Genomic DNA, 14153 nt, shown 5'->3' on the forward strand with positions numbered 1-14153 from the left:
TAAGAATAGAATTTAAGAGCAGATGCAGATACAAAGCTGCTACTTTGCTTCAAAATAAGGACAAATATCCTCAACTTTATTCTGTGCCTGGCATAATATTTAAGATGGAGAAGGGGGAAATATCATCTTATTCTAGATCTTCAAATATACACAGATATGAGGTTTGGGTGGATGCAGACCCCCTAGCACAGGAAATATAGTGCATAAATGAAAAGCAGACAGCTTAATTTGGCAGATTTAATTCTTTTCCCTTCTATTATACAAAATATTTTACAATTTAAAAACATTTTCCCAACAAAAAATCATATACAGATATTTATATTTAAAGAGCCAATTACACAGAAGGAGAATCATGTGCACAGAGATAACCAGGCCCCTTTTACTTTACAAGAACAAAATGGCAGAAGTATCATTAAGACATAAATCTTGTCCTGATCTTTGGAGGTGCAGGGATTCAACTCCACTTGCCCTCACCCTCCTTCCCTTGATGCATTCCTATTTGCATTAGCAGAGAAGTGGGAGAGTTGCTCCTTCTTCTCATCCAGAGGGATATTGTTGCCTGTATGCTATGCTGGTACTCAACGAGATACTTTCAGTCATTGTGTGTTGTACCTTTAAAGTCAGTAACACCTTTGCAGGTGAAGGCTCCAAATTCCACGGTGATTCCTCCCCTTGAAGAGGGGCTGTTACATGCAGGAAGATGTACCAAGGACACTTCCGCTCTCACAACTGATCATGTGCAATTGTAGCCCCCCTCCACTCCCGTTTCTTTCTTTGATGCCCAGAGGATTTCTACTCTCATGCTCTCACAGGCACAGAGCTGTCAGAGCTGTCTGCCCTTTTAAAGTTCGTGGAGGAAAAACAACCTCTTTTGCACTCAATGGATTTGTCTCCCCAAGGAGAGCACCCCCAGCAGACTAAGGATCTTAGGCTTAGAGTAAGGAGCCATCCTTGCTGGATGTCACACAGGGTAGAGGAAGTTACTTCTAGAGTAGCAGGTCCAACACAAAATGTGAGTGACCTGCCCTAGATGGAGAGGTGAGGAAAGGGTGGCATTTTAAGGGGAAGAAAAAGGAGGCTGCCTGAGTGAGGTGGGGGAGGGAGGGAAGAGAAGAGAAGCACTAATGAGGGCTCACCCTGCACTCGCAAGGGAGCCCATCCAAGAGTCACTGCTGGAGGCTAAAAGCCTGTAGCAGGGTAGGAAGGTCCCGGGCATCAGCCGCCCCATAGAGGTCACTCTGGCCCAGCATGGAGAGCGCCATTCGGAGGGTGCTCCAGATGTTATCAGACATGGTGCCTTGCTGGCCTCGTGGGCCTCGGCTCTTCTGCTGCATGTACAAGGCCTCCAAGAAGTGCTCCACGGCTTCTCTGTCAAGACAGCGGATTAAAGTTGGTGGGGAGGGAGACACAGACAGGCTGCCTCAAACGTTAGAGATGGGCAGACGAAGGCAAGTTTCAAGGCTCCCCATCCTCAGTCCTACCCACTGTCTAAGCATACCTTGACCTCTCAGACAACACTTGAAGCTATACCGTTGGATATGGCCAACTTGTAATTGTAGTGGATGGTGCTGTACTGGCTCTACTCTCCCTTAAGCCCGCAATCCAAGAAGCCAGTGCAGGAAGCCCACAACAGCCAGTAATTCATTCCTTGTGGGCATGCATCACCGAGTTTAGATGCTCCTGCTCTTGGACATTATAGAACACTACAGAAGCGTAGCAATGTCCGAGTAAGCAACAGGAAGTAAGAGTTATGAAGCATGAGCAACCAAGCCCCCCCCCCACACACACACACTTGGAAATTATATACAGTATATAGAACAGGGAACAGTATATAGGGTAGGTTTTGAAAGAGACAGCCGCAATGCTCCCTCCGGAGGCCAAATCTGGGTTAACACAGGCATGAGTGGCTCTTTCCTTTAACCACTCAAGTGAAGAACAGAAACTGCCCATGAACATGAACATTTTGGGATGGTGGTGAGCGGCTTGAGTAAGGCCACTACAAGCTAGCTTCTGTCCTGTGCACTAACTCCCATTGGGAATGCTTTCATGGTTACCCAACGTGTGCAGAGATGCACAGCTCACCCCATGTTCTGTAGGCTATCCAGGAGAGGATGGCCAAAATCCTCAGCAGTCACAAAAACACACACCACTACATGAGTTGGCTCACTGTGGTTTCACCATTATCCAGAAACGTAGGTGAGCATCAGACCTAATGCCTGGACAGTAGTGGGGGAGAAGCAGCCGCCTCTCCCTTCTCCCCACTGCCCATCAACTCTGAAGCCCTGCCACTCACCTGTGGGCCCCTAGGTTGATACAGCTAATGCCTAGGTTGTAGCGGGAGCGGATGTAGCCCGGCTGCAGTTCTAGAGCCCGCCTATAAGCGGCCACGGCTTCCTCACTCCGGTTCCCATTGGCCAAGGTAGCTCCCAGCTTGTTCCACAGCAGGTGATCCTGGAAGAGGAGCAGCACGCAGAGTTCAGGAAATCTCCGGCTATTATGGGCACTCGGCACTCCATGGATAACGACATCATAGGCCTTTCAAGCCACCCTCATAAGAACATCCCTGCTGGATCAGGCCCATCTAGTCCAGCATCCGGTTTCGCACAGTGGCCCACCAAATGCCATCGCTGGAAGCCACAGACAGGAGCTGAGGCCACGCCCTCCCTCCTGCTGTTACTCCCCTGCAACTGGTACTCAGAGGCATCCTGCCTGAGGTGGCCTATAGCCCTCCGACTAGTAGCCGATGATAGACCTCTCCTCTATAAAGTTATCCAAACCCCTCTTAAAGCTATCCAGGTTGTTGGCTGTCACCACATCTTGTGGCAGACAATTCCACAAATGAATTATGTGTTGTGTGAAAAAGTACTTCCGTTTGCTGGTCCTAAATTTCCCGGCAATCAATTTCATGGGATGACCCCTGGTTCTAGTGTTATGTGAGAGGGAGAAGAATTTTTTTCTATCCAATTTCTCCACACTATGCATGATTTTATAGAACTCTATCATGTCTCCCTGCAGTCATCTTTTTTCTAAACTAAAGAGCCCCAGGTGTTGTAGCCTTGCCTCATAAGAAAGGTGCTCTAGGCCCCTGATCATCTTGGTTGCCCTCTTCTGCACCTTTTCCATTTCTACAATGTCCTTTTTTAGATGTGGTGACCAGAATTGTACGCAGTACTCCAAGTGTGGTTGCACCATAGTTTTGTATAAGGGCATTATAATATTAGCTGTTGTATTTTCAATCCCCTTCCTAATAATCCTTAGCATGGATCATGCTAGAGATCCACTCACCTCCCACAAACTATGTGTCTCCACTTAACTTAGATTTGCTTATAAGGCTCAATAGTACTCGTATGGTGTAGTAGCCAAGAACTAAGCCACACATCCAACTAAGTGCCTAAAAGAAGCATGCTTAAAACCAGGAACACTTACTTAACAAAAAGCAGCCCTAAAGGGTGTGACCCTGATTGAAACAGTGGGAAAATTCCCCCCTGCACTGTTTTCCTGCCCAAAATTCCCTGCCCCAAGCTTCTATTTGCCCCCAAATTACTATTTATATATTCATAGCTTTTTGTTAAAGAGACAGCATTTCTGGTTTTAGGCACTCTGTAGTGCGTTTAGTTGAACATGTAGTTTTGCCCCCAAAGCGTGAGCTGTACTCTCGAAAGACTGCGGTTCAAATGTCACCTCCACCTAGCTTTGCTAGGCGGTGCCTTATGCAAGGGATCCAATCTCTCAGCCTCAGGTTCCCTCTCATCTGCAAATCCATCTGCAGTATGGAAGTTATAATGCTGACCGGCTTGCAGGGTTGTTGTACAGACCGACTGATAGGAGAAGCATTATAATCGACTCCTGGGCCTTGTTCTCATGCTAGAGGATGGCCTGTGCCAGGAAACTGACATATAATGGATATTTAAAAGGGGCATTCAACAACCACCTGCTCAAGCAGGCTTTGAATGGTCAGTGACAGGTGTTCCGCCAATGTTATCATCTGATCTCGTGCTGCTATAAGTCTGCAATGGGCATTTGCTTTTATATTTCATTAATTGGGATCCAGCAAGGTGTTGACATGTTATGCTTTTGTGCTGGACTTGTGTACTAGCTGCTTGGGATGTGCTTCCCATGGAAAAAGCCAACCATACCTTTATTAAATAAATAAATAAGCCTGTACCTGGGCTGTACCACTTCAGGATGTGGCGGGGGGGCTCAAATAGCCAAAGGCTCTGCCATACAAAAAATAAGGAGTGCTCTCTTCCTACAGAAAACAAGTACGCTGAGAAAACTAGGCCAGAACTCTTCTTCCTAATGCCATCGTTGTCTATGTGCAGCGATTCCCCTTTTTTGGATGGAGGAGCATTCCGTCACGTTAGCCGCCCCCCCGCCCCCCGCCACTGCAGTCTGAAGCCGTGTGGCCCAGGCACACTTCTCACGGCCGTGGCAAGCCCAAGCCCTGCTTCAGAAACTTTGCCTCTCCACCCTGCCGCCCTCTTCCCCTTCCTCGGCCCTGCCTGCTCCTTCCTTACATTTGGGCGCGCACTCAGGGCAGCAGTGAAGCAATCTACCGCCTTCTCATACTCGCCGCTCAGGTTGAAGAGAACGCCCAGGCCACACTGCACATCAGGGTCTACCGCAGCCGTGTTGCTACGGACAGCTGCCAAGAACAGCTCCTTCACTTCGACAAAGAGCGAGCTGGAAATCGAAGGAACCAGAAGGGGCACACTCAGCAAGGAAACGCTTGCCACCACGACACACCCCTATTTCGGAACAGAGGCAGCGGCCCCCAGGTCCATCGAGCTCAGTACCAGCCACACCGACTGGCAGGGGCCATCCCGGGGTTCCAGGCAAGAGCCTCTCCCGGCCTGGAGGTGGCAGGGATTCCAACCAGGGACCTTCCGCATGCCAAGCAGAGGCTCTACCGCTGAGCTGCAGCCCCACCCTTCGTTCCCCCCAGACTCACTCAGTCAACAGGGAGCCCAGGACACGCTTGGAAGGCCCAAGGCCTGGGTCCGGGCTGTCCACGTCAGGCTCTTTCCCCAGCAGGTGAGCATAGGCGGGCTTGTGGCGCAACCAGTCCCGCAGGGTTTCACAGGCCTGCTTCTGCAGCGACTCATTGGTGAAGCTGACTGCCAGCGCCATGAGGGCCGTGAGGTTTCCAGGCTGCAGCTCCAGGCACCTACAGGGGGGGAAAAGAGGCAGAAGCACACTCATTCAGACGCAAAGGGGGAGGCTGGGTGGGTCCTCACCACACCAGTCCTTGACAAGCGGGGAGAGAGAGAGAGAGGCAAGCTTCTCCTCTCTCCTCATCTGCTAAGAGTTGTATCTTCAGGCCCTTCTCGTCGGTTTCCCAGAAGCCTCTGGCTGGTCACGGTGGGTAGCAGGAGGCTGAACACGATGGTTGGAGCCAGCATGACTCTTCTTAAGAACGTCTGTTTATCACTTTCCAACAAAAGTTCACAAAGCAGTTACCTTACAGATTAGGGTATTTTTATTAGTCTTCATCTACCACCATAAATGTCCATGGTGCCCTCCAGGATAACAAAGACAGAGACAAATAGTCCTGAGGAACTGGCCATCTCAGTTTGGGGGTGGCAAGAGGGGAAGAGACAGAAGAGGAAGGGGAAGTGGCAAAAGGTAGCAAGAAGTATGGTGGAGAAAAGGGATAAGAAGGGGTGAACAGGAGCAAATATGGGAGTTAGGCCATATTGTGCTATTACTAAAAGGTTAAGTGTGCCATCGAGTCGGTGTCGACTCCTGGAGACCACAGAGCCCTGCGGTTGTCTTACAACCACAGTACAGGAGGGGTTTACCATTGCCATCTCCTGCGCAGTAGGAGAGGATGCTAGCTACAGATATTTATATACCACTCTTCAGTGGAGAACTGAAGAGTTTAAAGCAAACGCATCATCGAAGCTATATTTTGGAGATGTTTGACTGGCAATAGGCCAGCACTCCAGTCTGCTTAATTTCAAATATTTTGTTTGGGGCAGGGGCAAAAACACTGAGACACTTGTGCTCACCTGCAACCAGCACGGGCAGCTATAAAGAAGGACCACCCGCAAAGTCTTAATGCCCCATCCTTGGCCCTTCCCCAGGGAGGCTACTCACCGCCTGAGTGCACTGATTGCGGCAAGCTCCTGCTCATTTTCTGCTTGTGTCGTTCCCAGGTACTGCCAGGCCTAACGGAGACAGGAGAAGGGGTTGGGGCTGCTTTAATTCTGCAGAGCTTCAGCAGTGGGCTAATTTTTGTAAATATTCTCACATCCCTCCCACCCCTAAAAGGGCCATCTTCTCAGCAACTGGGAAGTCAAAATGGTTTGCAGGGGAGAGAATAAATGTGTCTGCCTGTTGCCAAGGCAACCACATCAACGTCCCACAAGGGGCTATGCTGTACATCTGAGCAATGCAACTGCCAGTGCAGTGCAGCAAAAGGGGAGTGTTGGCCTGGTTACTGCAGCAAATGCTCACGTGCTTCCCTTTTCCTCTCCAAAGGCTTTGCATTGCCTGCCCTCAGTGATGCCACCACTCTGACTGGCTTGGGGTTGCTGCCCATGAAGTCATCACACTGGCTAAATGGTCCCCGATTGGCTGGGATCCCACAGTTAGCAGGGAGAAGGTTGCTAAAAGCAATGGTGCAGGAGTAGCAAAACATACAAACAAGGTACATAGGAACATAGGAAGCTGCCATATACTGAGTCAGACCATTGGTCTATCTAGCTCAGTATTGTCTTCCCAGACTGGCAGCGGCTTCTCCAAGGTTGCAGGAAGGAAGTTCTCTCAGCCCTGTCTTGGAGATGCTGCCAGGGAGGGAACTTGGAGCCTAGATGCTCTTCCCAGAGCGGCTCCATTCCCTGAGGGGAAAATCTTACAATGCTCATACTTCTAGTCCCCCATTCATATGCAACCAGGGTGGATCCTGCTTAGCTAAGGGGACAAGTCATGCTTGCTACCACAAGACCAGCTCTCATTCCTTAAAATCTTGTCCTATCTTGGAGAAGCCAGGGAGGGAACTTGAAACCTTCTGCTCTTCCCAGAGTGGCTCCATCCCCTGAGGGGAATATCTTGCAGTGCTGACACTTCTAGTCTCCCATTCATTTGCAACCAGGGCAGACCCTGCTTAGCTAAGGGGACAAGTCATGCTTGCTACCACAAGAGCAGCTCTCCTCCTTAAGGTGAGGTGAGTGGAGCATGCACACACACACACACACACACTCTCTCCGCAAGCCATTTTTTGGTGCTGAATGTGTTGTTCCCCCAAAATCCGGCACAGCACTAATTCTGCGAGAAGTTCAAGGCCTCTCTTTAGAGAGAAAATGAGACAGACAAGTAATTTCACAGTAACCAAGAAAGAGGGCATCTCAACCTGCCCTTCCCAAAGCCTTTTAGACCAAAGACATTTTGCAGCATGCACTGAGTAACACAGCCGGATGGAGGACTCACTTGCGAGCACCTCCTAGTATGGCATCCTGATGACAACCTCTCCGGAAGAGCAGGCCCCAGGACATGCTGGGGAGTGGGGTGGAATGAGCAGCTTTACAGGGCTGCATGTTGGACAAGCCACAAAATTAGGTGGGCCAGGCGAGACATTTGCAGTCTCTTCTCTGGGGAATTTTTGTAAACTCAGAGAAGAAAAGGGATGGATTGGAGGACAGCATGAGGGACACGTAGCTAATTTATTCAATGGACACTGCTGCAGCCAGAAAGTTGTCTCCTGGCTGTCAAAGAAATCTGAGGCAAGTAGAAGTTAAGGTGTGGGGGCAGGGGAAGGGAAGCTTTCCCCAACGGCAACTGTCCACCCTTCAGACTCGGTGGATGCTGCAGTGAAGGAAGCCTCTCTCTTCCAGTGCCATAAAAAGGAAGCTAGGCTTACTTACTGAGCCTGCTATCTTGCTGTTGCTCGGAGCACAGTGGTTTTGAAACCAGGATCCATCTAAAGCAGGCCTGCTCAACTTCGGCCCTCCTGCAGATGTTGGCCTACAATTCCCATAATTCCTGGCTATTGGCTGCTGTGGCTGAGAATTATGGGAGCTGTAGTCCAAAAACAGCTGGGGGGCCTAAGTTGAGCAGGTCTGATCTATAGCCTCTAACCGGTCATCAAAACTGCTTCAGCCGCCAAACTATCCTCCTCTGCCTTCTTCTGGTGTCCCAGTTTGCAGTCATTTACTCGGGGGGGGGGGGGCGGTTGTGGGATCAAAGCTAAGGGAGGGGCGGTGTCTGCAGCACGTCGTTTGTGCTTTGACAGGATCTCCCTAGTCTGGGTTCCTCATGTTTTGCTCTGCGAACATCTCATGAAATGCTAGAAGATTATTTGGTTCACTTATGCTAGTCAGATCACCTCAAGGCCCAGTCACGCAGCAGATTTCTCATGCTCCTACTCCAGGGCCGAAACATGCAACCAGGTGTACAGGAAGTGTTCCTGGGGGAAAGGCAGATGCACTGTCTCATAGGCTAACATCCCCCAAACTCCTGCCCCTACCCAGCAAGGAAATCACAGTATACCGATCTTCATCACAGCAATTTGCTGTTCCCGCCAGACCACCAGATCAAAAGGACAAGGCTGGCTTTTGCCACAACTGATGGCATCCTTCACCTGAGGGGATATTGTTGGTGAGCAGCAGCAGCAGCAGCAGCATCCAACACTCACACAGGGATCCTGAAGCATCTCATTCCTAAGGAGATTTGGGTTGGGGTGAATAACTGCCTGTAAGTGTATAGGGAATTGTGCCCTGAAAGTGGAAGCACAGCAATGCTTCCTGTCCTTTTTATGTCATGCTGCCGTTTAAGACTTGTGAAAGCCTCCAGAAGATGGAGAGAAGATGGAGAGGCAGCCAGTCCCTTGGATGTAGAAGTGACTACTCTGGACCCTCCCCTTGCCCCCGTAGGCACCTAGCCAGCAAGCGAAGTGCCTGCTGGCTAGGAAAGGTGGGCAGCACATCCATGTCCCAATGCCAGCCACACCCCCTGGGGCCAGTGCATCAGCATGGCCATGCTTCTGATGCCAGCACAAGGGGCAGGGCCAGCTTCAGGACATAGACATGCTGCCCACTGGCCTCTCCCAGCAGGCAGGTGCTACATTCACCGGCTAAGTGTTTCCTTTCTCTTCCTCGCTTGCAAGGGAGAGAAAAAAAGCACCCAGCCAGTGAACGAAGCACTTGCCAGCTATGAGAAGGCAATGGGCCAATCCGATGCCAGCCACATCGTCTGAGGCATTAGCATCAGGGGCATGGCCGGTGGGGGTGGGAGGGAAGCCATTTCCCAAGGCCACCTCCAACCTTGCTATGCCCCTGCAGACCACATCTTCACAGCCAACAGTTCTCTTCAGCAGCAGAACAGAGGCCATCCATTGACCAACCTGACCTAACAGAAGGGGGCGGGTGAAGAGTGGCTCTCCTTCTTCCACTCACCTCCATGTGATCAGGATTCTGCTGCACAGCAGCCTCAAAGAACAGGACAGCATTGGGAAGGTCACCCTCCTCCAAGCATTTCAGGCCTTCTTCAAAAGCCTGTGGATGATCTCGTACAGGGTTGTCTTCTTCAAACTGGTATCCCTATCAGGGAAGGAGAGTAAAGGGTTTTTTACTGTTTGTTTTAAAGACACTGGGCACACTTTTTTTTTTTTAGGAAACAGCAGTTCTGTTTTATTCCAGAGGGGGAAGGAAGACACAGACCATTTATTACTTTACTTTGGCAAAAGTCAAAGTAGGGCTTTCAACTACTTTAAACTGATCAGGACTTTAAACTAAACCCTGTAGCGGATGGACACAAAAACCCAAAAATAAGTACTAAAGACAGAGACTTGGGTGCTACATGAAAAACTAGAAGAGTGGCAAACTCCACAAAAAAGGAGCAGCGCAAACATTGGAGCATAATATCCACGGCTTCTGGTATTTATACATGAATGCACAGAGTACGGTACATAAACAAGAGGAGTTTGAACTCCTAGTACAGGAAGGTTAATACAATTTAATAAGTTAACTGAGACCTGCTGGGATGACTCCCAGGATTGGAATGTAGACACTGAAGGATACAGCAAAAGCATAGTGACAACAGAAAGGGAATCGATGCAGTATTATAAGTCAAAAATATGTATACCTGCACAGAAATCCAAGAGATTTCCACTGTAGCCCAGTGGAGAACATCTGGGTAAAAATAAATGGAGAAAGAAATAAAAACTACAGACTGCCATGCTAAGGAGGAGGATGGTGTCCTGAAAAAAAATTACAGACCAAGGAAATAAGAATTAGTACTAATGGGACAGGGGTGAGGGTTGGTTTCAACTGTTCCAATATCTGTGGGGAGACAAACTCCATGATGCACCAGATCTCTAATAAACTACTGGCAGGTCTTGCTGGCAACTACCCCTTTCAGAAAGCAGAGAAAGGAACAAGAGGACAGGTGTCCTTGACTGGATCCTAACCAACAGGGAAGAGTTGGACAAGGAGGCTGAAGCAGTGGAAACCACAGCAGAATGACCACGTCATGCCAGAATGCTTGTTCTTATGGAAAGCTAAAGGTGGGCGTAGTCAAATATGTACCTTGGATTCCAGGAAAGCTGGCTTTAATAAGCTCAGAAAGGCAACGGGCTCAATATCATGGCTAGATAAGGGAAAGGAGCCATCAGGTGGATTCAAAACTGGATGGAAACCCTTAGAGGAGTGCTCATCAATGGCTCTTGAACAAACTGCAGGGAGGCTTTGAGTGGGACACTGCAAGTCTAGGCCTGTACTCTTCAGCAAGTTCTCGATGACTTAAGACGTGGCATTTCTGCAGTTTGTCATATCTGCAGAGGGCGTACAATTGGGAGGTCATCTGTTGGAGAGCAGCTTTCCATTTTGACCTGTGCAAATTTTCCCCTGAGGAAAGAGTGTCCCCTCACAAGGCATCAGGCCTTGTTTTCAGTCATAAACTACTTTTGCACTGTCCCTTCTTTCTGTCCTCCTGGCGTGGTGCTTCCCTTCTCGTTTGGTGCCATAAAGCAGGAAGGAACAGCTCACATCACAGAAGACAGGAATAAAATGATGGCCTTGACAGAATGAAAAAGTTGTACTGGAACTAATAAATGAAATTCAGCACAGACAAATACAAAGTTCTGCTCTGAGACGAGAGAGAAACCAATTGCACAGGTATGGTGGATACCTGGCTTGGCAGTAAAGGTAAAGTGTGCCATCGAGTCAGTGTCAACTCCTGGCAACCACAGAGCTCTGTGGTTGTCTTTGGTAGAATACAGGAGAGGTTTACTATTGCCATCTCCTGTGCAGTATGAGATGATGCCTTTAAGCATCTTCCTATATTGCTGCTGCCCGATATAGGTGTTTCCCATAGTCTGGGAAACATACCAGCGGGGATTTGAACAGGCAACCTCTGGCTTGCTAGTCAAGTCATTTCCTGCTGCAAAAAGGGATCACAACGCTGAACAGAAGTCAGCAGTGTGATGCAGCTGCAAAAAAAGACAAACACGATTTTAGGCTGCATTACTAGAGTTAAGAGAAGCAATCGCTCGATTTTATTCTGCACTAGTCAGGCCTCATCTGGAGTATTGGCCCAGTTCTGGATGCCACACATTAAGAAGCAGGTAGACGAACTGGAATACATTCAGAGGAGTGCAACAAAGATGGTCAGGGGGCTGGAACACAAGCCTATGGAGAAAGGCTGAAGGAAGTGGGAATCTCTAGCCTAAAGAAAATACATGGTAGCACTCTTCAAATACCTGAAGAGCTGTCACACCGATGAGGGCAAAGACCTTTCCTCTGCTGCTCCAGAGGAAAAGGCCAAATGGGCTTAAAGTACAGAGGGATGGATTTTGGGTAATTACTAGGTGAGGCTTCTTAATGTAAGAGCGGTTTGACAAAGAAGCCAACTACTAGGAGGAGGGTGGAGGTCTCCCTCACTGGAGGCCTTCGAGCAGAGGCTGGACTGCCGTCTGTTGGGCATGCTCTAGCCCTGGATTTCCTGCACTGAGTGGGAGGATGGAGTAGGTGGCCTACAGGACTCCCTCCAACTCTATGATTCCAACTCTCTCTCGGGTAGAGGAGTCAAGTTTGATGATCCCTGGTAACAACTTGGGCAGAGAGCTCCGTGACGGAACTCTCTCCCCCTCCAAGGTGCTCCGGAGGACATCCGTTTTATCCTCTCTCCATCTTTTTGTGACTCTCGCTATGGGGCAAAGGCCTTTTCTTCCTTCCTTCGCTGCCGCCCCACAGTTCCTTGCAGATACTCATTTATGAAGCACCTGCAGTTACTGGGCACATCTGCTCACTATCTAAAGTTGCATAACCTGTAGGAAAAGTGAGGGGTGGCAGAAGAGGAGAGAAAGACACCCTGGCCCCAAGGACGGCCTTCTCTGTGCCCCACGAACCTTGTCATAAGTGGAGCTAGTGAGATCCTCGTAGTCCGTTAGCCAAGGGTGGGCCTCCGCATCTCGCTTGGCCATCTCCTCCCACTCAGCCTGCAGCTTGTCCCAGAAATCCACATCTGACTGGAGAAAAGGGGGGTGGGGAGAAACGGAGGCTAAAGAGGGCTTCCAGCTCCCCCCACAAATAGGCATCTGAAATGCCTCAATGGGCTGTTACCTCCACAGCAGTCTTGGCCTGCTCAAACTCTGCATCTAGGCCCAGCGTCTCCCCAGAATGTGCAAACTGATCCACCCAGGCTTCAGTTGTGTTCTAGGAAAAGAACATAGCAGGGAGAGGCGAGAAACGGCAAGGTCTGAGAACAACAAATTTGCTGAAAGCAAGACACACAGTACAGCCCTGTCCCCTCTTCTGGTAAACAACACACAGACGGCAGACACAATGTCTACAAGGCCCCCTGAAGAAGACGATTACTAGAACGTCGATGCTGTGCAGGTTCTTCTCTGCCCCTAGACTAGGTACTGCTCTGCACAAGTTCACACTCCTATTCCACCGCTGAGGAGGCAGCTTCTGGGCTACACAGACAGAGTGGGCCGCAAGGCAGCCACTGAGCAGCGGGGAGTCCTACCTGCTGCTGCATAAACTCAGCTGCCCATTGCTCTGCCTGATCCTGGTCTCTGGGGGTCATGGTCACCCGATTGGCCTCGATGGACACCCTCCCATCTCCAATCTGGCGGACAAACTTTATGAACTGTATGAAGAAAGGAGACACAGGTAGAGACCTTCACCATTCAGCCCTGACAGTCTTTTCTATCTGGACAGGTCTGGAGCCCAGACTGTGCACAGCCAGTCAGAGAGGAGGAGAGGCAATACTCAGCGCCACGGGGTCAAAAGGGCCACTCACTCACAAGCGGAAGGCACTTAAAGCAATGGCATGCGGTTCAGCAACTAGATTTCCTAGAAGGCAACTCCAAGAATATTGTCAAAGAAGAAAGCCAAACCCACCTTCCATCCCACCCCCCAAGTCCTGTTTCCAGATACCTCTCTTTGCACCCCGTTTTCTCCTGGACTGACAACAGGAAGAGGAGAGAGGCAGACTGGACCCAATGCCATCAAGTTCCTAACCTTTAAACTCTGGTTCCAAACCTTCAGTATATGGCTATGAAGAGGTGGGGGGTGTGGGGGGGAGAGAGAGGCAAGTCTCACGATCAGTGAGACTCGCCAGATGGGGTTAGGCGGAGAGCGCAGGCTTAGCCCGCTCTCCCTGCAGATGAGCCAGCCTTGCAGCCCTGGGCGGCTGGATCGGCCACCCACACGACTGCCGGCTCCGTCACAGAGCCAGCGGGGGCTGTGGGGATCCGGGGCTGCACGGCCCCTGGAAGTTCCGGGATGCCCCACAGGAGCGCACGGGGCATTCTGGAGAGACACCCCCCCCAAGCCTGGGAGGTGACTTGCAGCCTCTTGGTTGGGGGCCTACTTGTGTATAGCCATACTCCACAGTGGCACATGAGCAGAACACCAAGGTTAACAGAGCGCTCACTCTGTTAACCTTGGCTAAGGCAGGCCTGCTCAACTTCGGCCCTCCTGCAGATGTTGGCCTACAACTCCCATAATCCCTGGCTATTGGCTACAGTGGCTGGGAATTATGGGAGTTGTAGTCCAAAAACAGCTGGGAGGCCTAAGTTGAGCAGGCCTGGGCTAAGGGGAGGGGTAGTTTCAGCAGTTTGCTGCTGGGAGCCGCCCAGCTCCCGCAGCAGCACACGGTCACCAAAAAGCGGGCTAGGCTCCCGTAGCCTGCTTTTTGGTGATCGT

At 50.2% G+C, this 14153-nt stretch overlaps 1 protein-coding gene across 9 annotated transcripts in view; it reads right to left on the reverse strand.

The window, feature by feature from the left end:
* Positions 1-223: 223 nt before the first annotated feature.
* The window catches only part of PEX5 (peroxisomal biogenesis factor 5), a 35450-nt gene continuing 21520 nt past the window's right edge, over positions 224-14153 (reverse strand). For 8 of the 9 annotated variants that reach the window (XM_053301122.1, XM_053301123.1, XM_053301119.1 and 5 more), the window contains 9 exons: positions 12970-13092; positions 12561-12653; positions 12347-12466; positions 9396-9539; positions 6100-6170; positions 4952-5167; positions 4518-4683; positions 2294-2451; positions 224-1368 (listed from right to left, as the gene is read on the reverse strand). In XM_053301122.1, the coding sequence (XP_053157097.1) occupies positions 1167-1368; positions 2294-2451; positions 4518-4683; positions 4952-5167; positions 6100-6170; positions 9396-9539; positions 12347-12466; positions 12561-12653; positions 12970-13092 (1293 nt within the window). In that variant the 3' untranslated portion in view covers positions 224-1166. The remainder of the gene's footprint in view (positions 1369-2293; positions 2452-4517; positions 4684-4951; positions 5168-6099; positions 6171-9395; positions 9540-12346; positions 12467-12560; positions 12654-12969; positions 13093-14153) is intronic. The other variant, XM_053301125.1, reaches the window with a different exon arrangement.

Source organism: Hemicordylus capensis, chromosome 2, assembly GCF_027244095.1.
Source record: "Hemicordylus capensis ecotype Gifberg chromosome 2, rHemCap1.1.pri, whole genome shotgun sequence".
Lineage (NCBI taxonomy): Eukaryota > Metazoa > Chordata > Lepidosauria > Squamata > Cordylidae > Hemicordylus > Hemicordylus capensis.